Source organism: Mesoplodon densirostris, chromosome 11, assembly GCF_025265405.1.
Source record: "Mesoplodon densirostris isolate mMesDen1 chromosome 11, mMesDen1 primary haplotype, whole genome shotgun sequence".
NCBI classification, from domain to species: Eukaryota; Metazoa; Chordata; class Mammalia; order Artiodactyla; family Ziphiidae; genus Mesoplodon; species Mesoplodon densirostris.
The window spans coordinates 67,696,583-67,719,619 of NC_082671.1; the positions used below are offsets into that span (position 1 = coordinate 67,696,583).

Below are 23,037 nucleotides of genomic sequence, written 5' to 3' on the forward strand. Positions count from 1 at the left end.
GCTCTGGGGTGGGGCTCTGCCATGAAAACCAGGGGCTTTCAGCCCTTTGCTCCCAGGGCCCTGGATGGAGAGCTGCACAGCACGAAAGGGCCCTTTTCTGCTGGCCCCCTACGCCTGCCACCCCACCTCAAGCAGGAGCTGCCTGCCAGGGCCACAGCAGGTCCCCTCACCAGGGTGATGCTTACCGAGTCAAGGTTCACTACTACGTGCCTTCCGCAACCTCAGGACCCAGACAGGCAAACCCTTTCCTTTGGCCAAGGGTAAGAGTAACCCAGGTCCTCCACAAGGCTGCTGGCCACTGTGAAAGCTCTCTCTCTCTAAATATATATATTTCTCTATCTAGATATACATTTATTATATGCATATTCTTGCAACATTCTAGCTCATTCATTCATGATTTGTCTGTTCTGAGGTTGCAGTGAGGCTGAAGACAGGGTGTTTAGGTAGGGATGGCGCTTCCCAGCCCACTACAAGCCCATAGAAAGCCACTTACATTGGCGTCTCTAGTCTCCAGTGCTTTTTAGAGGATGTCAAAGATCTGAGCATAGGCGCCTCAGTCTTTGGCTGTCAGCCCCAAGAGAGGGTCCAGTGGGGAGTCAAGGAGACTCCTAACTCCACAACGGAAACTGAGTAGGCACCACCCTCTCCTCCTGCAAGGACTTGATCCTTAAGCCTGGGAAGAAGACATGCTTACCTGAGCACCCTTTTCCCCAAAATGTCAACCTCCACGGACATCTCCTTCCTGTCCCTGCCAGGCTCCTGGCTCAAAGGGGCTCTTCTAAAAGAAGCCAGCACCACACTCTTCCCAAGTAAGGAGAGAACCAGACACCCACTGGCTGGCGGCAGGGGCGGGGGGGAGGTGTAAAAGGGGAGGGTGCTGGCCAGGCAGAAGGTGGGACAAAGAGACATCAGGCCATCATCTCACCCGCTGGGGTCGGAAAGCGGACGCCACCCAGAGACTAAATGTCCATCCCTTAGGGAAAAAAACAGAAAAAAACACAAACCATACACTTCTGGCCAAAGAAAATGAAGAGATTTTAAGCTGGTGGCTCTTCTACCTCTTGGTGGGTGGCCAGACCAGAGGGAGTATGCCCGGGCGGGCGAGCTGCCCAGGGCAGGACACTGACATGCCGGATGCAACTGCCCTGTTGTGGTTACAATAGAGTGAAAAGTGTGAACACGGTTTTCATAGAACCACAAAGTAAAAGTCAGGGGCCTGCAGGGAGGGCGCTGACATCCCTTGGCCTCAGGGACCCTTGTCAAGTCCCCTGGAGAGACAGGTGTGCAGGTCCCTGGAAGGCCGTGGCGTTCCCCTGGGGTGTGGTCCACGGCCAGTGGATGGCTTCCCCTGCTCTTAACATCTGTTATGAAAAGTCTTTAGGGGTCAAGGCCCAGGACTCCAAGCCACCACTTTAAATAAAGCCAGTGGTGAATGTGACAAAGTGTGCCCGTTACCTCTGACCCCTGCTTACCACAGGCTGCCTGCCCTGAGCAAATAAATACACCCATCTCTGGGTGTCCCAGCTGACCACAGCGAGCAGACGCTTCCACGGATCTCCCTAATTAATCTTTCGGGCAGAGCCAAAGGACGAGTCCAGCTGGACACAAGAGAAAGGAGCAGCTGGGAGGTGGGCCCCTCCGCACCACACCACAGCCAGGCTTGCATGGGTGGCTGTCTCCTGGGACCCAGATCGAGGGGACTCTAGCCTATGTAAATGTCCCAAGAGCCCGCTGTTCCAAAAGAGTGGTGCTGCGACCAGGTGACCACGTGTCCTGCCCGGTGACGCCCTCCAGGCCGCTCGCACGGGGTGGATCCTGAAGCCAGAACTGGGAAGCCCTCTTCTGCTTTTCAGGGACAGCGGACTCGGGCCTGGCCCGCACGGGAAAGCAGAGCAAGAAAGAGCGGGAGCTTCTCGAGAAACATGCCCCAGCTCCCCACCTACAGTGTGAGGGGCTGTGGAGACCGGTTTTCTGAACACCATGCAGAAGGTGCATCCCAGCTCCAGGAAGTTAAGAGACTTTTTCTTTTAAGTCCAAGATCTGAGCTTGGTCACTGGATGAAAAGAAACAGCAGGCCCAGAGGCCCAGTCTGGTGGGACAAATTTGACTCAGGCGGCCTCCACAAGTGACCTGGAGAAGAGGAGATAATGCACGGCGACCAAGGCTCAGAGACCACCACCCTGGGAGTCTCTCCCCAATGGCGGATGGAACGCAGAGGGAACCCCTCACCAGGGCCTCCTCCTTCCAGGCCTCGGAGCCACAGAGAAAAGGGGTGAGGGAGCCAGGAATGGTTGGGTGCACTTCTGTTGCAGGCCCAGACGCAAAGCCCGTCCCAGGCTGTGCAGACACGCAGCCGCTGCGGCCTGGCACCCACGTGGACACTACAGAGGAGCTGGCATGTCTTTTTACCTTTGAGGAAGATGGGAACGGATGTTTTTCTCTAAGACTTTCTGGGGAGGACAACAGACCCTCCCTGCCTGGAAATGCGCCCTGCTACCTGAGAAGATGTAAGGGCAACAGCCATCATGACTCATTCTGCAGAGACAGGCCTGGACGGCCCAGGCTGGAGAAGCAGGGAGAGTCAGGGAAGCCTGGGTACCCTGGAAAAGAAGAGCCCATGCTCCAGAGGTCCCCCTCCGGTCCAACTGAGACAGCCAAGAACAGAGACTAAGGCTGAGTCACCACCTCGTAGATTCTCTCGCATCCCGCCAGGGAGGAGGCTGGCCCCCAGGGAAGTAGCCGTGCTGGCCATGTGATAATGAAGCTTGAACGTGAAGGCTCCTGGGGCAGGTGCACCGCCATGCGCCCACGACGAGTCATAAGTCTCCACGCAGGGGTGGGTTTCAGGGGTCCCAGGCAGAGGTCTGAGGTGAGGCAGTGCGCCCGGGCAGGGGCACGGGTTACAAGGGCCCGTACTTGGTCTCGTACTTGGACACGATGGTCTTGCACTTGCCCACCTCCTTGCGCAGCTCCGCCACCTCCGTCCGCAGGGCTGTGTTCTCCTTCTCCAGGAAGGCCGCCCGGATGGTGATCTGGTTCTCCTTCAGGCGCCGGGCGTCCCGGGACCGCTTGGCCGCCACGTTGTTCTTCTTGCGTCTCGTCCAGTACTTCTCGTCCTGTCGGAAAGGGTCCTCTGTGGGTCTCTCCTCTTTGCCATGAGGGAACCCAACCTTCCCCTCCTGCCAGCACTGCACACACCCGATTCCTCTTTTAACCCACGTGGTCCAGCCAGAATGAGAGCTGGGACCCCGGGGAAAGAGCTGCATGTGCCTGGGACACCGAGGGGCCCCGCCCTTTCCCAGGGAGGCGGGATGAGAATGCAAGCCTTTGGTGGCATCCGTGGTGGAAGGAAGGGCGCTGCACCTACTGGTGGCCTGCCCTGTGCTGCTCCAACATAAAGCACTGCCTATACTCTTGCCTCCCTTAGGCACTCTGGCTGTGGCTAAGGGTGGGCGCTCTGAGTCCAGTCCCCTGAGTTCACAGCTTGGTTCTGCCACTTTCTAGCAGTGGAACCGTGCGAGTTCCTTAACCTCTCAATGTCTCGTGCCCCTCATCTTTACAACAGGGGATAATTACAGTAATTACCTCATACAGTTGCTTGAGGATAAAATGAGTTAATATGTACAAGGTGCTTGGCTTACCAGTGCCTGGCTTACAGTAAGGACCACATAAAGGTTTACCGTATTTATTGTTGTTATTATTAAAGCCTCAGAAACATCTCAAGAGGCAGGTATGGTTATTCCTACTTTACAGATGAGGAACCTGAGGTCTGCCTGACTCCAAAGCTTATAAGAAAAGTCCTTATGAGTTTTTCACCAGAGGGAAGGGAAAACTGCAAAATCCTCCTCTCTCTCCCCACTCCCAGTTCCTACAAAACCACCAGCTTGAAGGCTGCTTGCTAATCCCTGGGATGGCAATACACAACTATCCTCTGTCCTTCAAAGTGAGGGCTTGTTCAACCCCAGTTTCTGTGGCCTAGTGAGCTCTTGCCCGAAGGCTGGGTTGAAGCCAGGGAAGTGAGAGCATCAGCACAGCTGGCTGCCAGAAAGGAAAGAGAGAAGCTGCAGGGAGTCATGCTGGGGCCAAATGCCACCCTACTCCCTTTCTTTCTCTCAATTGCTGCAGGGAGTCATGCTGGGGCCAAATGCCACCCAACTCCTTTTCTTTCTCTCAATTGCTGCAGGATGTGGCTCTAAGCTCTGAACTCATGCCTTTCTAAACATGTCCACAAGGAGGGAGCGTCCTCTAGATGAAATCGAATGTGAAGAAGCACAGCCCCTTGGCTTCTGAACCAACACGGTACCTTCACTATAGTGGATATACCAGGTTACCTTCTGCTCATCGGGGACAAAGACCTTCTTGGCCTTTTTGATCATGGGCTGGGGCTTCAGGTCCTCCTCTGCAAACTTGTGCTTCCGAGGGTTGAACAGCTCCCCGCCTGGCACACTGGAGAGGACCAGGTCGGCAGGGTCGGGATTGAAGTTCACATCCACCTCCACGCAGTTGGGGTCGATGGGACTGGGTGTCTCCCTCTCCTTTTCCAGGGAGGATTCTGAAAGACACAGAGGCAGGTGGTCCTGAAAGAGTCTAGACTCACTGGACAGCCAAGACTCACGTCACACACCCAGACACCTGCTTGAATCTCAAGGTTGCACAAGCCACTGCCGCTTGGAGGGAAGAAAAACTACAACAGCACCAGCCCCCAAGCCAGATTGGCATATGTGATTCAATTCAACAACACAAACATGGGAAGAATTCTTCCCTTTAGGAACAAAATGCTCAAAAGGAAACAGAGGCCCTCGAAAATGACAAAATTTTCCGATTGTTTTTTCCCCCCCAGAAATGTTAAGCAAAACATTAAATCATCATACCCCCTTAACTTCCTGTGGTTTCAAGTTCTCAAGTAATGAGAAACAGCTGAATCTCACCAGGAACTGTAATGGGTTAGGGACACAGACTGAATAACGAAATGGCTTCCATTTCTGAATCCCCTGAGAGAAATCAGTGGCTCATTTAGTCTTATAACAACTCTGAAAGGGAGACGGGTGTTAACCTTATTTTACAGATGAGGAAACTAAGGCTCAAAGAAATGACATGGTTTTCCCAGGATCACATGGATGGTAAATGACTGAACTAAAATTTAAGTCTGGGTCTGGCTGACTCTGAATCCTTGTTCTTCTCCGCCCTACCTGGCTGTGGCTTTATAGTGGACATTGGATTTAAGGAACTTTCAGAATTCAAAGGTTATGTGTTAGGAAGAATCCCCTGGCGGTCCAGTGGTTGGGACTCCGCACTTCCACTGCATGGGGCGTGGGTTCGATCCCTGGATAGGGAACTAAGTTCCCACAAGCTGTGTAGAGCGGCCAAAACAAACAAACAAACAAACAAACAAAAAAAACCTGTTCAAAGCTGATGTGTTATTAGAGACAATTTATTTTAAAAATCTACACCTTTGGCCTACTTGTTCAATGCTACTGATAGGAGTACACAAAATAATTATTCAGTCCACAGATACTTATTGAACACCTACTATATGCCAGGAACTGTCGTGCCAAAGACAAAGCAGTGAACAAAACAAGTAAAAGTCCTTGCCTTCATGGAATGTTATTCTAGTGGGGAAGGCCAACATTACACAAGATAAATTACAAATATCTATATAAAACTGTTAGATGCCAGGTGGATATTTGAGAGAAGAACATTTCAGAGAGTGAACACCAGGTGCATGGTCTGTGCACAGGCAAGCACTGGGATAGTCAAGGAAGATAAAAGGAGACCAATGTGGCTGCAGTGGGTGAATGAGAGGCAGGAGTAACCGGAAAGGCCCAGAACAGAAAACATGGGGGCTTTAATCCCAATAAAGCAGTGTTCTCAATAGGGGACGATTTTGTTCTGCAGGGGATATGTGACCATGTTAGGATGGGGGGGGTATGTTCTACTGGCATCTAGTGGGTAGAAGCCAAGGATGCTGCTAAACATCCCATAGTGCACAGGACAGTCCCTCCCCAACCCCAACAAAAAAATTATCTGGTCCAAATGTCAATAGGGCCACTGATTTTGACTTTCACCCTGAGTTGAAAGAAGTCATTGGAGGGTTCTGAGCAGACGTGTGACATGATCAGACTTAGGTTTTAACTGGATCACGCATATAAACTAACTGTATCCTATCAAAGGGGTTAATTACAAACAACGATGAGTGTCAGAGGAGTGAATGACCAGGGACCAATGTGGTAACTATAGGAATAAACAACAAACAGTCAAGGCACCCAAGGCTGGCAACTAGACCTCCCCTGTCCTGCTGGTGGAAGTATAAATGGCTACAGCCATTTTGTACACTATTTGGCAACACCTACAAATGCTGATTGGGTACATGTCTGATGACCCAGCTGCTCTATTCCTTGGTAAATGCCCGACAGAAATGCATACAGGTATTTACCAAAGACTCACATGCAAATGTTCATGGCAGTGCTATGCACAATCCCAAACTAGAAACATCTCATGTGCCCATCAGCTGAAGAGTGGATAAACTGTGGTGTAGTCATACAATACAACAATGGAATACCATTCACCAATGAAAATGAACAAAGTTCTGCTACAGGCAACAACATGGATGATTTTCACAAAAGGAGTTGAGGAAAGAAGCTAGACACAAAAGAATACGTACTACTTATGTCTTTTCTACAGAAGGAACTGAAAAATGAACTCTTTCATTTCTACCATGTGTACAACTCTTACTTCATCTATATCGTGGCTTTTCTCTCTGTCACAGGAATTTTCCATAAGTATGTTCTGTAAATCTATTTTGTTAGTTACTGCTGCCCACATGACTTATATGTTACTATAAGGCTAGTTATAGGAAGCTGTAAATTTGAGAGTATAAATGTAATTAACTTATGATTGTTTAAAAAAAGAAGAGAACATAATATACAGTTCCATTTATAGAACATTCGACTATAAGCAAAATGAATCTTTGGTGATGGAAATAAGGATAGTGATTACCTCTGGGGAGTAAGAACCAAGACAGGTCCCAAGGCACTCTGGGGATACCAACAGTGTTCTCTATCCTGATCTGGGTGGTAGTTACACAGGTGGGTTCACTCTGTGAAGATTCATTGAGTGGTATACTTATGATACTGGCACTTCTGGATGCCATACTTCATTAAGAAGGTTTACTTAAAAACAAAATCAAAGGCAAATGCCACCTAGGTGGTCTAAGGTGTAAGAAGAGGGCTCATTTCCAGTTCTGCCCCTACCCACACATGGAACCGGCCTTACAGCACAACCTGACCAGCACAAAAATAAGCTGCCTTCAGGGACCTCCCTGGTGGCGCAGTGGTTAAGAATCCACCTGCCAATGCAGGGGACACGGGTTCGATCCCTGGTCTGGGAAGATCGCACATACTGTGAAGCAACTAAGCCCTTGTGCCACAACTACTGAGCCTGTGCTTGAGAGCCTGCAAGCCACAACTACTGCGCCTACGTGCTGCAACTACTGAAGTCTGCGCACCTAGAGCCCATGCTCCGCAACAAGAGAAGAGAAGCCCCTGCTCGCTGCAACTAGAGAAAGCCCACGTGCAAAGACCCAACGCAGCCAAAAATTAAAAAAATAAATTAAAAAATAAATGCGCTGCCTTCAAACAAAAATTTGGCTGGAATCAGCTGAAGCCTCTCAAGCTGAACAGTTTACAGGAAAGAAATGAGGGGCAGAGGAACATGTTAAAAGGCAGTACAGGGATATAGTCAGAAAAAATAGCATGTGCAATACTTTACAGGACAAACAATTCAGCTTCTTCAACAAATAAACTGCAAAGAAATAAAAAGGAGAGGGGGCCCCATAGATGACACGAGATTTAAGAAACATAAGTAATTGAAACATGTGGGTCTTGTTTGGCTCCTGATTCAAATGAACTGTAAAGCAATAACATTTATGAGACAACTTTTTGGAAATCTGAATGCTGATGGATTTATTGTCAATTTCAGATGTTAAATTGGTATTTTTGTTCTGTTTTTTAAAAGAGCCCTTACAGTTTATATATATATTGAAATATTTATCTATGAAATGATATAATACCTAGGATTTGAATGAAAATAATCAGGTTAAGGGAATGGAAGAGGTTACAGAAAACAAGATAGATTACAAGTTAATTATTATAGAAGCTGAGTGATGTTTACTGGAGGTTCATTACAGCAGCCCTTTACTTTTGTATTTGAACGTTTTTCCAAAATAAAAAGAAAAAAAAATTGAGCCTGACAATCAATTCCTTGTGTGCAGGTTCCCTGGGTTCCACACCAGTTCCTGGGGTCTTTCCTGGGAGACATCAGCCTATACGCCTCGAACTGAACCTGCAGAAAGCTTTGCAGAGCCCCTAAAACAGGGGCCATGCCTCCTCTGGTGGGTTTGTGACCCAGGGGCATGAAAACCAACCAACGGATCTCCAGAGGTAAAACAGAAAAAGGACAAGAGGATGCGGGAGGAATCCCAAAGATGCTATCTGTCCTGGCAGCAGAAATGCCTTCTTCATGCCAGTGCCTGAGCAGTACCTGGCTAAACAGCCAAACATCCTGGGTTCAATGTTGCCTCCACCTCCTACCAGCTGTGTTACCTTGAGCGAGTTACCTGACTTCTCGGTCTCCTCACCTATAAAATGAGGAAAACAGCATCAGTCTCATAAGGAGGTTTTTGTGAGGATTACGTGTTAATGCCCAGCACACAGTAAGTGCTAAATATTATAAATGTTAGCTGCTGTTGTTGTTACTATTATTGTCGCCTGAGCTCTCTAATCACCTGTGGCAAGGCGCGCACGGGGGTAAAGAGCAGCACTGAGCAAACGCAGAATGGATTCCTATCCTGTGAAGCCTCTGGCTGGGAGGGCTCGCTCCACCGGGCTAACCACCTGCAGCAACCAACCAACAGACAGGCTCCGGCTGCTGCCGAGGGGACTGCTGTTTTCACGTCCAGCCTTGGGGGGCCGTCCTGAAGGGTGAGAAGCAGAGGGTTTCTGCTCCCTGCAGGCCCACCGGGACCTCCCGAGAGGAGGGGCTCACTAGGTGCATGGATACAAGCAGCCCTCAGTGGGAAGCAGATTTCCCCGGATGCGGCAGGTGGCCCTGCCCGAAGGCCCATCACCAACCTGTGCTAGACACGGTTTCCGAGGGCTGAAAGACAGCGGTGGAGGAGGATGGTGGGGACGCCGTGGAGGAGCTGGCCGACTCCTTCCCTTCTAGCTCAGCCACAGGCAGCAGCAGGTTCTGGGCCAGGTGGGTGGGGCTGGCAGGGATGCCGTTCTCCAGCAGGAACTCATCCAGGTCCATGTACTCCAGGTGGAAAGACTCGCCATCATATGGGATGGTCTTGTCCCAGATGGGTGGCATGAGGGAGGCAGAGACGGCCATGGTGCTGGCTGCTGCAGCCTCGTCTTCCTCCAGCTTTTCCTTCCCCTTTTCCTTATCTGCAGACACAAAATCTGTGATGACACATCACTCGAGAGGGTAACTCAATCCCAGGAGGCGAGCAGTGAGCCTCACAGGGTGGACCCACCTCTCTTGGAGTCCTGATCCATCCATGAATGTCAAGAGCCCACTCTATTCTCCAGTTATAACCTGGTGCTTGAACCAGGGGCACTGGTCTCCTTTAGAGGTGGCAGCAGACCCTCATCCACGCCTGGGTTTCCTAGGATGCTCTCCATAAGCTCTGAGGCCTGCTGTATCCCCAGGGTTAATTCAGAATGGGCTGTGGGACTACCATCTGCCGGAGAGGTACTACAGGGAGGAAATGGAGTTCTGACCCTTCCTGATATCTTAGGAAAGGGCTGATTCCTCAGGCCAAGAACTTTTGTGTTCTCCTGTCCTGTCCCCTCCAGCTGCGCTTCTCCACAGCAACCCAGCCCGGGGCTTGAATCCCAGCTCTGCCACCCACTGCAGTGATGTGTGACTTTAGCCATGTTACTCAACCTCTCCCAGCCTCAGTGTCCTCCACTGTAAATAAGGATAAAGCTGCCTCTTTGGTGAAGATCAGAGGTAACATTTGAAAGTGTCTTGTAGAGCTCCTGGCACACAGCAGGCATTCATTATTACCGTGAGCTTGTTCAGGGCAGGGATTGTGTCTGATTCATTTCTAGATCTCGGGGACCAATACAGGAGCAGGCAGACAGTGAGCCATAGGAAGATGTGTATAATGAATGAAGAAGGCTGGGTTTGTAAACAGACTCCCTTCAGGTTTCTCAAAAAGAGAGGGCCTGGAGCTGTCTTTTCAGGACCTTTTTCAGAGCAACCATTTCAAGAGACTTCTATCCCTGAATAAGCAGAGAAGACTTAAGGCAGGTTTTCTGGGAGGGAAGAGAGGGGCGGAGCTGCAGAAGGAGGCCTGCTCCCATTCAAAGCAAAACTAATCAATCAGTGGGGACGGGATCCTACCTAATTGTTTCAGCCCCAAAGTTATACACATGGATTGGATATCCAAGAAAGGGTAAATTAAGAAAAAAAGATGAGAAAAATGTGACATGGTTGGAAGAAAATCAAAGTGACAGGGAGGCTAATCAGAGAAGTGGGAGATAAAATCATGACAAGTTCATAATGGGTTTTCAAATTGAGGGAGACAACTTTGAATTCTGGATTCTGAAATGAAAAAGAGAAATCAAATATGATTATGTTGGAAGTGAACCAGTCATGCACGGACTCCTAGACCACAGACAGCCAAAAAGCAGCCTGTTGGTCCAATAAAAATGGACACACCCAGTGAGTTAAGAAGGTGGAGGTTTTGACAAACAGAATTTGGTCATGGCTTCTAATACAAATTAACTCGAATTCTTGCAACTGCCTTCTGTACCGGGCTTTGGTTTAAAACCAAATGGGAAGTAAGAAAGCCAAGCTTTCGTGGGCTGGGTGGGCCAGATGGCCTCCCTGGTCTCCTTCCTTGGGATACTGACTCTACATTCTGTTCAGAAATGACTGAGATCCATGTTGGGCGGGGTCATGGGGATCAAAGGAGGCAGCAGAAGGGAGGAGACAGAAAAACAGCCCTACTAAAAGGACAAGTAACACTGAGTTCCAGGTTTTGTCTGGCCTAAGCAATTAAGCGTATTTGTAATCAGTGTTTTTATAAGATGGAGTTTTAATTGTAAGAGATGATAAAGGACTAGACCCCTCACTCAGGTCAGAGGGATTGACATCATCAGTGGTTGCCAGTGATACAGTAAAGAGCATGTAAGGGCTAGCTACGTGACCTTGAGGAAACATCCTCACCTCTCTGAGTCTCAGCTTTCTTCATCTGAGAAGTGGGGTAATACCCTACTGGATGGCTGTGGAAGACTAAATAAAGATTATGCCAAAGTGCTTTGTGAGCATTCTGCAAATGTAAGGGAGAATTATTGTGATGGATGGTTATTATTTGGTAATCGGACAGAACCTGACAGATGTGTACACCTGTCCTGAGGCAGCTTAACTCAGCCCCAGATTTGGAACAAAGCATTGCCTTAAAAACAAACAAAAGGGTCTGTGCATATGAGGTCCTGAAGCAGGAGAAGAGAGCCTGGCCTCACCTGATGTGCGGAAGCTACTGGTAACCCAACCCATAGGGATGGGAGCCTGAGAACACACCCAGGAAAGGAAGAGAAATGGCGTTTTAAAAAATAAAATTAATCCCCCCAGACAGGTAATTCACAAAAGGCCCATTCCTTCCCAAATCCCTGAACTACACCAGTGGTTCTACGAAATTCAAATCTCTCAGATTGAAATCCTACCTCAGTGCACCTAGAACTCCACTGTAGGTGGCACTCCTGCTGCTCCCTGAACCTCATGTTCCCAGGCCAAAAAACAAGGCCAAACCTGCTTTCCACATAAGCCCCAGGGACCTTTGTGGCCTAGGAAACAAGACAAAGCCCAGTCCTGCCACTGTGGCCCCAAAGACTAGGGTCAGCCCCAAACAACCAGGAGAAGGGCCTCAGTGGCCTCGTTCTAACCCTCATCCCTCTACCTGTCTCATCCCAACCTCCCCCTCAGAAGGCGCCTCCCATTCCTTCTCCTGACACCCCTCCCCCACCTCAGCAGCAGCCCTGAAACTCATTTCCAGAAAATCTCCAGTGAGTACCTAGTACCTGGGGATACTCACACGCAGGGATGAAGACAGGTCCTCCTCTCTGGAGGGGGGACGGCCATATACGAAGACAATTCGCTATCAGGGCATCTCAAACTTTAGTGGACTTTGGAATCACGGAGGTGGGGTGGGGCTCTCCTTAAAATGCAGATTCCTGTCCCAGGAGCCGCAGAGTCGGTGGGTAAAGGGTGGGGCCCAGAAATCGGCATTTTAAGCAAGCACCCCAAGTGATTCTGATGCAGGCGTCCCCAGAGAAGGCGCCCTGGAGCCTCGTTTAAGGGGCTGCTGCGACCCCCATCAGCCTCCTCAGTAAACCTTACACGTCGCGCGCGCTCCCGGCCGCCCCAGTGAACCTCCTCACTGCGACCCCCACTCTACCATCTCCCTCCTGACCCTTCCCCGCCAACCCCCATCTGACCCAACCTCTCTCAACTCGTCCCCGACCTTCTCTTCCCACCCCCTTTGCCTCGCCCTCCGGGCCCCTCATCATCCCTGGCCCCATACCCCTCCGCTGGACCACTTCACCCCGACCTCCGACCTCCGAGGCCCCGCCCTCAAAAGGCCCCGCCCCTGCAGAAACCCCGCCCCCAGGAGCGCGTGGACCCCCTCCCCTCACCTAGGCGCGCCTCGCGCGGGGGGTTCTCCATCAGCTTCTTCAGGACCAGAGGGAAGGAGCCCGGCAGGCCCCTTTCCCCGGCTGCGCGCCCCGGCCCCGGGCCCGGCCCCGCCTGCGGCTCTACAGGCGGCTTCTTTCCGCCGCCCGCGTCGGACATCGTGCCCCGCGCTCTGCTCGCGCGCCTCGCCTCCCCCGCCCGCCCCCCGAGATGGGACTGAGCCGTGCGACCCGCCGCAGCTGCCGACACGGGCAGCTATTGCGCAGGCGCCCAGCGGCACCCCCGCCTCCCTCCATCCCTACCCCGCCTGCGGACAGGCTCTGTCATATTAATTATTCATAAGGCCAGGCCAACTTCCCCGGATGGCAGCCTTAGATTGGCCCGCCCCACGAGAGGGGCAGGCTCAGCCTTCCGGGCCGTAATTGGTTAGGCCGCCCGGGTAAACGAGACACGTGCGGGGCCAGGTGAGGAGCAGGGCCGAAGGCCCCGCCCCGTTCGCCTCTCTGTCACCTGATTGGTGCCTGCTGGAGTCTTGGTCGTAGGCCCCTTTCGGCGACAGCCCCTTCCCCTCTACCAGCGGTTTCACCTTCGCCTCCTTCTTCGTAACCCCTGCCCTTCTTTCGGACCACTGTAACCGCTCTCCCTTCCCTCGCATCCCAATCTCACCACCTTCTGGACGCGTTGAAGGGAGGCGGGGCTGGGAGCAGCCATGCCAGAGGGGGAAGCCTATCAGAGAGCCCTCCCCGCGGGTCACGTGGAGATGCAGCCGAGTCCAGTCGCGTGGGGAGGGGGAAGAAGGAAGGCGCGGAACAGCCAATGGAGGGCGGGGGCGGGGCCCGGGGCGGTGCACGAGGCTCAGCACGTGCGGGGCTGCGGCGGGGCGGGGCGCAGCGGGCCTTTCTATTCCGGGGACTCTGCCCAGGGTCGTGGGACAGAGACGCAGAGGCCAGTCCTCACCCTACCTCCCGCGCGATCTAGAGGTTGGCTGAGGGCAGGGCCGGGGACGGCGACCTGTTCCCGTAGGGACGGCCGGAGCAGGCTTGGCCGCCGCTGAAGGGGGTGTCAGGTTCCTCACTGATCCCGGGTTTCTGGTGCGGGCGTGGCGGCCAGATAAACACTAGCGTGGAGGGAGCGTTCTTGAGGCCGCGGGTGGAGAGAGAGAGCCTGGCCCTGAGCCAGAGCCAGAGTACACGCTTCCGTCCTCGCACTTACTAGCTTGTGACCTTGGGAAAGTCCAGTTGCTTCACTTGAGCCTGTTTCTTCGTCCATAAAATTTAGGGGTTGGGCTAGATAATCTCTAAAGCCCTAAACAGCTCTGAAATTCTGTTCCTCTCTAGGACCTTCCCTTCTTTTTCCTAGGGTAAAAAATAAAACAAAATTCCTTTACACAGGGTACCGGTTACACATTTTGTGGGACAACTACCTCTTCTCAAAATATTTACAAATACTCGGAGTTCCTCAGGAAACGGCTAAAAATATGAAACGTGAGGGGGTACACAAGTGTGGAGGCCTTCTAGGAAGCTGCTCCTAAGTGGCACCCAGAACTTTGTACCTCTTTACAGCACAGATCATACCCTGCCTTGAACCCAAACAAAACTAGACTCTCCCTCCCTGAGAGGGCAGGGACTTCGGCTTATTCTGTATCGGCCAGTGACTCCCGCCTTCCACGAACAGGGCTGGGGGAATGGCAGGGCCTAGTCCCTGGTTCATAGGGTAGGTGCGTGACTGCGACACCCAGCTAGGTACAATCAAAACTGGGAGTTGAGGAGGAAGAAGAGGCTGGGCCCCTGAGCAAGCCTGGAAATCAAGAGGTTTGAAGAGGGCTTCCCTGGTGGCGCAGTGGTTGAGAGTCCACCTGCCGATGCAGGGGACGTGGGTTCGTGCCCCGGTCCGGGAAGACCCCACATGCTACGGAGCGGCTGGGCCCGTGAGCCATGGCCACTGAGCCTGCGCGTCCAGAGCCTGTGCTCTGCAACGGGAGAGGCCACAACAGTGAGAGACCCGCATACCGCAAAAAAATAAATAAGTAAAATAACAGAGGTTTGAAGAAAATCTGGGTGGTGGTCGAGGCCAGGGGATGGAGCTTGACTCCAAAATTCAAGTTCTTATGGCCACACTAATTAGACTTCAGTCACTGTCTGACTCTGATACCTCCAGCCAATTGCTTCATCTCTCCAGGCCACCTTTCCTTATATGTCAGACGGCGATAGGGCAGGATTGACCTTGTGAGGCTTCCTAAGCCAGTTCATATAAAATGTACAATTGCAACCCTGCCACAAACAGTAGTTTTCATAGTTTTACTACCACTGATGGGTACAAATCCACTGCTTGGTGTATCCATCATCCTAGAGGCAGGTATGGTGCCCATGTCACTATTTAGTGAAAGTGCTAAATTGTGTACAGAAAATTTGTTGTGTTGTTGTTAGTGGTATTCTGTATGTGGCTAAACTAATATATCTTTAGGATAAACTGACCTAGTGGGTTTTTTTTTTTTTTTTTTTTTTTTTTTTTTTTTGGCCTCTCCTGTTGCGGAGCACAGGCTCCGGACGCGCAGGCTCAGCAGCTGTGGCTCACGGGCCCAGCCGCTCCGCGGCATATGGGATCTTCCCGGACCGGGGCATGAACCCATGTCCCCTGCATCGGCGGGCAGACTGTCAACCACCGCGCCACCAGGGAAGCCCTGACCTAGAGGTTTTTAGAAACAAATTTCAAAGGACGGTCCGAGGAAATTGATTAAAACAACATATGAAGTTTTTTTTTAAAATGGCTAGTTTGGCCGCAGAGCAGCTTGCTGGATTAGAGTTCAATGTATATTTTCATGGCTAATGTGACATTATTGAGGAGAAAAAATTTCTCAAGGTACCAGAGGAGGATTTGTAGTAACATAACAGTGGAAGGTTATAACATTCGTTTTATGACAAAGGTGGTATGTAGTAAGAGGGAGTACAGATTTAGATTTTTTTTTAAAGCTGCAGTTGTCCAAAAGGGATAATGCCTACTCTGCTTATCACCCATCCTGGAGCAACTGATTTAACAGGCGAGTGGCACTGGTGAGAAGCTCAGTAAGCAGCTTAGGGCCTTAAAACTTAGTTTTGATTTGGTCCTCTGTTCATGTACCAACACTCCCCAAAGAGGGTTTTTTTTCCCCCTGGACAACCGCAGGGTAAATGGTGTGTCACAAGCACCATGGCAGGAGCATTATAAACATGTTCTCTCTCGTGCTTCCTTGCAAGCTGGGAGGTGAGCTACGCTGCCAACTGGCAGCCCTCAACAGCACCATCCTGGAGGCGGGAGCCATTATGCTCTTGTCTTCCTTCTCCGGCTGATCCGAGAAGAGCCACAGCATCCCGTTTCTACCTCTGCCTCCTATCAGTAAAGTGGGAATAACAGCTCAGCCTTGCCCCTTCTCTTAGTGGAAGAATAAATGTTGTGAGAAGTAATTAGCTAATTTCCATAGTGTTTGTGAGCCCAACAAAGAAAGAAACTCTATAAAAAGAACATGTTATTACATGGTTAAGACCTTAAAGCTATGAAGTGATACCTTAGTATTTTATAGTAATAGGGTTTCAGTGCAGCAACTTCTTGAGGGAAGTGTGGTCCTGGGGCAACAGTGACTTTGTGGGGATGGGATGCAGACCTGGGTAGAGTCTCTCCACAGCGCTGTCCAGCCACTTGTCCTTGAGCTAGGTACTTCTGCTGCCTGAGTCTCAGTTATTTTTCTCTTGGAAACAGAAATGGATCTGCTTACCTCATAGAGTGGCTATGAGGATTATGTGTGGGAAGCAATGTCAAGTGCCAGCCTGAACAGTGCATGGCATGGAGTGCGTGGGCCTCCACCCTTCCCCTTCATTCAGGTTGTGTCGGGTGAGGCGTAGGATTATTTTGGGTGAGGGGACAAGGCTGTGGGTGGGTTCTACAGTCTAAGCTACTGCAGAGAAGGGATGTGCAATGTCCATTTTCCAGAGCTGGACTGGCTTTAAATTCTACTCTTTAGTGTTCCAGAAACTTGCTAACCAACCCAAGTTAAAAATTTAATTCAGTTGAGCATATGCAGAACAGGTGCCTTTCATTAAGCCTCTATACCAATTTGGATTATTTAAATTTGAAGTTCAGAGGAGCTAAAACTCCAGCATGGGAGCCTTTGACCAGATACCGCATGATGATCTCTTTGGCCACATAGTCAGCATCGAACAGAACATGGTACAACTCCGTCTTCTGACTTACAGCACAATGTGACATGAGCCTGGTGTCTGTAAGAGCAGGACGGTGAGAAGGCTTCCACTGAGCTCTAACAAAGCCCAGTTATCTGTGTGCTTTGCGATACCAAATGCAGGAGAGCACAGAGCTTTGTTCAGGGTAGTAACTCAGTAAGTATTTGTTGGCTCGCTTTGTTGTTGGTGCTGGTAGGAGGGTTAACAAAACCTTTCAGAGCCAAGTCATATACATCTGGAACGTTATTAACAGTCACTGTGTTTGATTCACAATCAAACCTGGAATAACAAACATGAGCCATCTTTATGGCAAGTCTCCTGCCACTGGCCTTGCCAACAACTGCCTCCTTTTGAGCCCACATACCTGTGGCTGCATGGTTCTGGGCTGTGGTTTGTACCTCGGTCTCAGTGTGTCCTAGGGGAGAAGTGGCGGGTGGAGGCCCTTGGCTAACGCTTGCCCACCTCTTCAATACTCTCAAGAGTGCTAGTTTCCTGTTCGGCTTGCATTTTGTCCGCTGCCCAGTTTCGGATTGTAGAAGGGAATGCCCCAAGAGTGCCATTTCCAGAGAGCAGCCCTCACCTCCAGGCTCTGCCACGTCTCAACAGCCACTTCCTGACAGCCAAGGGCTCTCCAGTGGAAGCCGTGTTGGTGCAGTGGTAGGGTGTGGGCTCTGGAGCTGGAACATCTACGTCTGATTCCTGCTTTGACTACTTCCTGTGTGACCTTGGGCAAGTTACTTAACCTCTGAGCCTGAAGGAAAGGAGTCAATTCAGGTGCACTGCTGAGACTAGCACTTGGAGCATAGCAAGTGCTCACCTGAGGTTATCACTTACCACAATTTCATGTTGGGTTGTCCTGGAAACACCCTGTTCCTCCTAAGCTACCACTTCCCCAAGAATGGGTTGTGTGTGTGTGTGAGTGTGTGAGGCAGACTTTGCAGGCAGGGAAGTGATGGCCTCACTCTTTTTTTTTTTTTTTTTTTTTTGCGGTACGCGGGCCTCTCACTGTTGTGGTCTCTCCCATTGCGGAGCACAGGCTCCAGACGCGCAGGCTCAGCGGCCATGGCTCACGGACCCAGCTGCTCTGTGGCATGTGGGATCTTCCCGGACCGGGGCACGAACCCGTGTCCCCTGCATCGGCAGGCGGACTCTCAACCACTGCGCCACCAGGGAAGCCCCTCACTCTTCTTTATGACCTTCAAGGCCCTGCAGGCTCTCCCCGTTGCGGGTCTCTCCAACCTCACCTCTTACTTCCTTCCTTCCCACTTAATAAAACACCTCCTGCAGCCACAGTGGCCTTTCATTCCTCAGACACATGTGTCTTTCTTGCCCCAGGACAGGGCCTTTGCAAGTGTGGTTCCCTCAGCCTGAAAGTTCTTGATGTACCTGGCTCTTCGTCACCCTCCAGGCCTTGGCTCAAATGTCACCCCCTCAGAGAGGCTGGCCCTGACCTTCCCGATTGCTGACTCTCTGTCTCCCTGCTGGAATGCAAACAGCAGGCGAACAGGGGCAGCGTTTGTCTCACTCACCCCGTGCCACAAGTGTAGCAAGGACTCAACGCGATGAATGTTTGGATGACTGGAAAGGCACTGCCCTGAGACCTGGTTCCAGAGACCCTGGGGAATCCTGTGGGAAGGGAGGAGCCTGGAAGCCGGCCAAGCTGGGTTGGAGCCCCTCGACAACGTGTGGCCTTCCCATCGCTGAGCCTCAGCCTCCTCATCTGTACAATGGATCATCACAACTCCCTTGCAAAGCCATTTCGCAGACGGAGATGTAAAAGCACTGAGCACGGTTCCCAGGACACACCTAGGGAACAGGGGCCATTAGAACCAGGATTCATTCCTGTAGCAACCTAGCCTTGGGACAGGCCCATTAAGATGTAAAAGCCATCTGGACTGCTGGACGCTGCTGTCAGCTTCTGGCACTCGGTGAGAATGAGTTTCTCACGTTTCCCTGATTGGTGATGGGGATGGGACGGGGTGGGGGGACAGGTAGAGAAGAAGGATGAGTCCCTGACGCTGAGGTGAAGAAGAGGCAGGCCTGCATGCTGGCCCCGAGGGTAGCCAGTTCCTCTGAGCATGTTTCCTTGCCATTTAGGAGATGGTAGTGAGGATTAGAACTAGCACATCCCGTACAAAGAAGGTCCCTTCCCGCACTTCTTCCCTGGAAGCAAACTTCATGATTTCTCAGGTTTGCTCTGGTTCCCCAAGACAGGGAGTGGAGGCGACCACATGGACCTTACTGACGCCAAGCCCAGGACAGCCCAGGCTGCACTGAGTCCACTCTCTCGCCTGTTCACCTCAATCCCCCAAGAGGAGGCTACCGAGACCCCTGCCTCTGCCCCAGCGAGTCCCACTGAGATCGGGCCTGTTATCATTCGGCCCTTTCTCTGGCCAGCTCAGCTGGGCTGTCCTGTTTGCTGCGGGGCTGTTGGCACCATGCCCCCAGGAGCCTCAGCGCGTGTTTCCAAGGAGACAGCCCTGAGTATGCTCCCACAAACTTGCAACGTCCCCTTCTTTCAAGGAGAATATCCATGGAAAGGAGGGTGGAAATGAGGGAGTGAAGGTCGGATTGCAAATGTGATGTCCGTGGAAGGAGCATAGTGCCAGGCCCAGCTGCTGCTTGCCTTTTGCAGAGAAAACAGTGTGGTACTTCACAGTTTGCAAACGTTTTCACATAGGATAGCTCATTGAATCCTGGCCACAAGCCTGTGAAGCAAGTATTCTTCTCACAGATTGGGGATGGAGAGAGGCATGTCAAAGATACCGTGCTGGGTGGCCCGCAGCGATTCTGGTTAGGAGCTCCTGACACGGGGAACCTGCCTGCTCAGCTCAAAGTGATGGCCTTGTTCAACCTCTGGTATGCTTTCATGCTACATGGTTCCCTGAAAAAGAGGCCTGAGTGACCAAAGTTGGCAGAAGGATGAGGGGCGGCCTCTGAGCACAGCCAAGGAATGAGGGAAGGATAGGGTGTAAAGAGCTAACAGTGTGGTTTGGAGAAGCCAGGTCTTTCCAGGATCTGGAGAGGGAAGGATAGGGTGTAAAGAGCTAACAGTGTGGTTTGGAGAAGCCAGGTCTTTCCAGAATCTGGAGAAGGAAGTGTGAGAGCCTGGAACAGAAAGAATGGCCTCTTGGAAGAGGATCCTTGGGGGAAAAGGCAGGTGCGGAAACAGGAAGAACAGTCCTTAGGGGTCAGGGCCCAGAGGCAGAGGGGAAACTGAGTCAGAGCTTGGGGCACAGACCCACTCTCTGGCTGGACGTAGATTTCTCTGCCTACAAGAAAGTTGGTTGAACGGGTGGCCCAGAGTGAGGGACCACCGGCTGGTGGCTGTAGCCTGAAGCCGAGGAGTCTCGAGCCTGGTCAGCACTGTTGGAGGAAGTCTGCTTAACCAGGAAAGGGGGGGAGTCTACACAGGCTGGGGTGGGAGGCCCAGGGCAGCAAAAGGTAGAGGCCCCGAGGTCGGGGCTCAGGGAGCGTCCTTGAGTTAGAAAATGGAGAGGCTGCAGGGAGGTCAGAGTCTCGTGAGGGCACGTTCTCACCCTCCGCACGGCTCTCCTCTGATGCCCCCTCCTGCTGGACCCAAGGTGTGCTCTGCAGGTGACCCCCGTGTGAGCTGAAGCACAGTCACTGGGCTGGGGAGAGTGGGGACTCTTTGTAAAGAGGTCCCCGTCCCCCACCCCGGAGAAACCTGCGCCGCTCACACCAAAGCACCGGGCGAGCAATCCTGAGGGGCAACCAGCGCCTCTGTTGCCCTCCTCCCGGGGGTCCGAAGCCAGAGTGAGGGATGCACGCGGGGGAGAAGCCCTTGAACGACACGGGTTTGAACCGCACGGGTCCACTTACACGTGGATTTTTCCACTAACTACGTACAGTACTATCTGATCTGTGGTTGGTTGAATCCAAGGATGTGGAAACATGTACTCACGGGGTGACTATAAAGTTATACGCAGATTTTCAACTGTGAGGGGGGTTGGGCCCCCGACCCCCATGTTGTTCAAGGGTCAACTATGCTTGCTACGTGCCCACTGGAAATCCTAGTTCTGAGGGTGTGTGTACTCTCTTCACCAAGGTATATTGCCTTCAGGTGGATACTTTTAATTTTATGAAAGATTTGGAGAGTCTGGGAGCTTTGGAAAGTGGCGATGGCAGGTTAGGGGCAGTAATAAGAGCGAGGTCTTTGTGGGTTACACTGACCCCCTTGACTCTTCAACCCTCGTCCCCTTATTTCATCCACCCATTGGCATCTGTCAGTCTGTCCGGGTCTCATGCTTCTGACTCTCAGTGAGACACCACGTAGAGAAGTGACAGGAGGTGGCCTGAGACTCTGGTCCATCCCCCGTGGGCCAACCCAGCTGTACCAAACCAACTGTCCTCTGTGAGGTCGCCAGTTCTCAGCAGAGCTCTCCCTGAGACCCTGGGCGAGTCCCCTCCGTGCTGGGCCCTGACTTTGCTGTCCACGGTGCGCAGTGGGGACTTTGCAGCTGTCGAGGGGCCCTGGAGACCAGCTGGGAGCCGGGGACCAGCAGCTGCTGCCGCTCTTCACAGACCTCGTTATTCAGGTCCGAGGAGCAGCGCGCTGAGTTGCCCCCAAGACCCCTTCCCTGCCCAGCCGGGAGCTGACCCTGCAGACCCGCCGGCAGCCCAGCTGCTCCCTGTGCCCGCACTGGGCCACCTGGGCCACCCTACCTTCCCTGGGTGCCCGGACCAAGAAGGGAGCCCTATTCCTCCAGCTTTTGGAAGGACTTCCAGCCTCACCTACCCACACGGGGTGTTCAGAGATGGCAAGAAAAAGTCAGCTGTGGTTCATCGGCCAGGCTGAGTTGAGAGTTTCGAGGTGATGGGCTTCTCCTGGTGAGCAGCTGGGGTCCTGAGTGCCAGGAGGGCACAGACTGCCCACAGGTGAGGCCTGAGGGGGGCCTGGAGCTAGATGAGAGAGCCCACGGGGGACCCTGCTCCGAGCTCTGGGAGCCGCCTTCTTCCCTGGGGCGGTGTCTCCATGAATGGAGCCTGCCGCCCTCCTTTCCTGAGCCTGGCTCCCCTAGCTGTGTCAGGGCAGGGGCTGTGGTATGTGTCCTCGGCCTCCAGTTTGGGAGTGGCCTAAGGGTCCCATGGGAGGAAGTCCTGTGGGGACAGCCAGGGCTGCCTGGTGATGAGATGTATCAGGTGCCAGCACAGCAGGTGAGGGAGAGGCCCGAGTAAGGTCCCTTGAGGGGACACCTGGGACTCCTAAGTCAGACTCTGGCAGCCGAGGGCAGCTGGGCTCCTTTAAAGGCGCCTGTGGAGTTTGAGCAATGAGGACCTGGCATCTTAGAAGAGAAGCAATTTGGAGAAATATTTGGCAAGAGGGGGCCCCCTGAGCAGGCTGGCGCCCAAAGTTCGCATGGCCCTGGGTCTCTCAGGCAGGACTCAGGAGACACCTGGTGCTGGCTGCCCGCTCTGCCCCTCGGTCCACACCCTCCTCCGTCGGCTCCCTCGCCCCGTGTTTGCCTGTGGTATCCTAGGAACCGGGGCTTCCAGCCTGTGGTCCTGTTACATAACAGCTTCCATCCCATCCACAGGTTCAGCCCTCCAGCGAGCGGGAGCCGAAGCAGACGCCCAAAGAAAAGCGTCTTCTCCAGACATGGGAGGCTGCCCGAATCTACAGTCTCTGCCGGTCCCCTGCCGCCCCAACATGCAGAGGGAGGGAACTTAATAAGCAGTCAGCATCCAGTGCGTACTTTCAGCGGGGCCCTCTGGTCCTGTCCTTGTCCCGCGTGAGCACGGCACCTGTCAGTGGCCACACGCTGGCCGCGGCTTCCCAAAGCTAGCAGGCCCTGGGGGCAGTCCCTGAGTGACAGTGCCACTCCCTACCGTGTCCCTCTCTGCAGTCCAGCCCTTCCTCGCCCAGGAAGAGGCCAAGGGCAGACTGCTGCTTGGAACCCTCCCTTGCTTGGAGATGCCTGTCCGGCCAATGTGCCTATGGCGGCCTCCACCCCTTGGGCACCTGGGCAGCCAGCCATCACAGACCACGTCCTCTCCTACCTGTCTTCTTCTCTGGCCAAGGCAGAGAGTGCTCCAGAAGGGACTTGAGGACCTCAGGCATGTCCATGGCAGGGGCCACTCCAATCCTGTCGCAGCTCGACAT

The 23,037-nt window shown here is 52.5% G+C and overlaps 1 protein-coding gene across 3 annotated transcripts; it reads right to left on the minus strand.

Moving 5' to 3' along the window:
* Positions 1–1,018: 1,018 nt before the first annotated feature.
* On the minus strand, positions 1,019–23,037 carry TEF (TEF transcription factor, PAR bZIP family member). Of its 3 annotated transcripts, none has more exons than XM_060113115.1 (4): positions 22,935–23,037; positions 9,129–9,446; positions 4,332–4,552; positions 1,019–3,116 (listed from the first exon to the last, which is right to left on the minus strand). In XM_060113115.1, exons 1-4 carry the CDS (start codon positions 23,035–23,037, stop codon positions 2,901–2,903), a joined length of 858 nt encoding a protein of 285 aa, XP_059969098.1. In that variant the 3' UTR covers positions 1,019–2,900. The 3 variants fall into 3 exon arrangements, with proteins under 3 accessions (XP_059969098.1, XP_059969097.1, XP_059969099.1); XM_060113114.1 differs by lacking the exon at positions 22,935–23,037 and adding an exon at positions 12,705–12,923; XM_060113116.1 differs by lacking the exons at positions 1,019–3,116; positions 4,332–4,552; positions 22,935–23,037 and adding exons at positions 8,076–8,635; positions 12,705–12,940.

What these genes read in the sequence shown, in the direction of transcription:
- TEF (XM_060113114.1), bottom strand. Translation starts at nt 12,861, where the DNA reads ATGTCCGACGCGGGCGGCGGAAAGAAGCCGCCTGTAGAGCCGCAGGCG. An exon ending in CCCGCGCGAGGCGCGCCTAG is followed by an intron (nt 9,447 to 12,704) that starts GTGAGGGGAGGG and finishes TTGTGTCTGCAG; the next exon opens with ATAAGGAAAAGGGGAAGGAA. An exon ending in TTGTCCCCGATGAGCAGAAG is followed by an intron (nt 3,117 to 4,331) that starts GTAACCTGGTAT and finishes CCTTTCCGACAG; the next exon opens with GACGAGAAGTACTGGACGAG.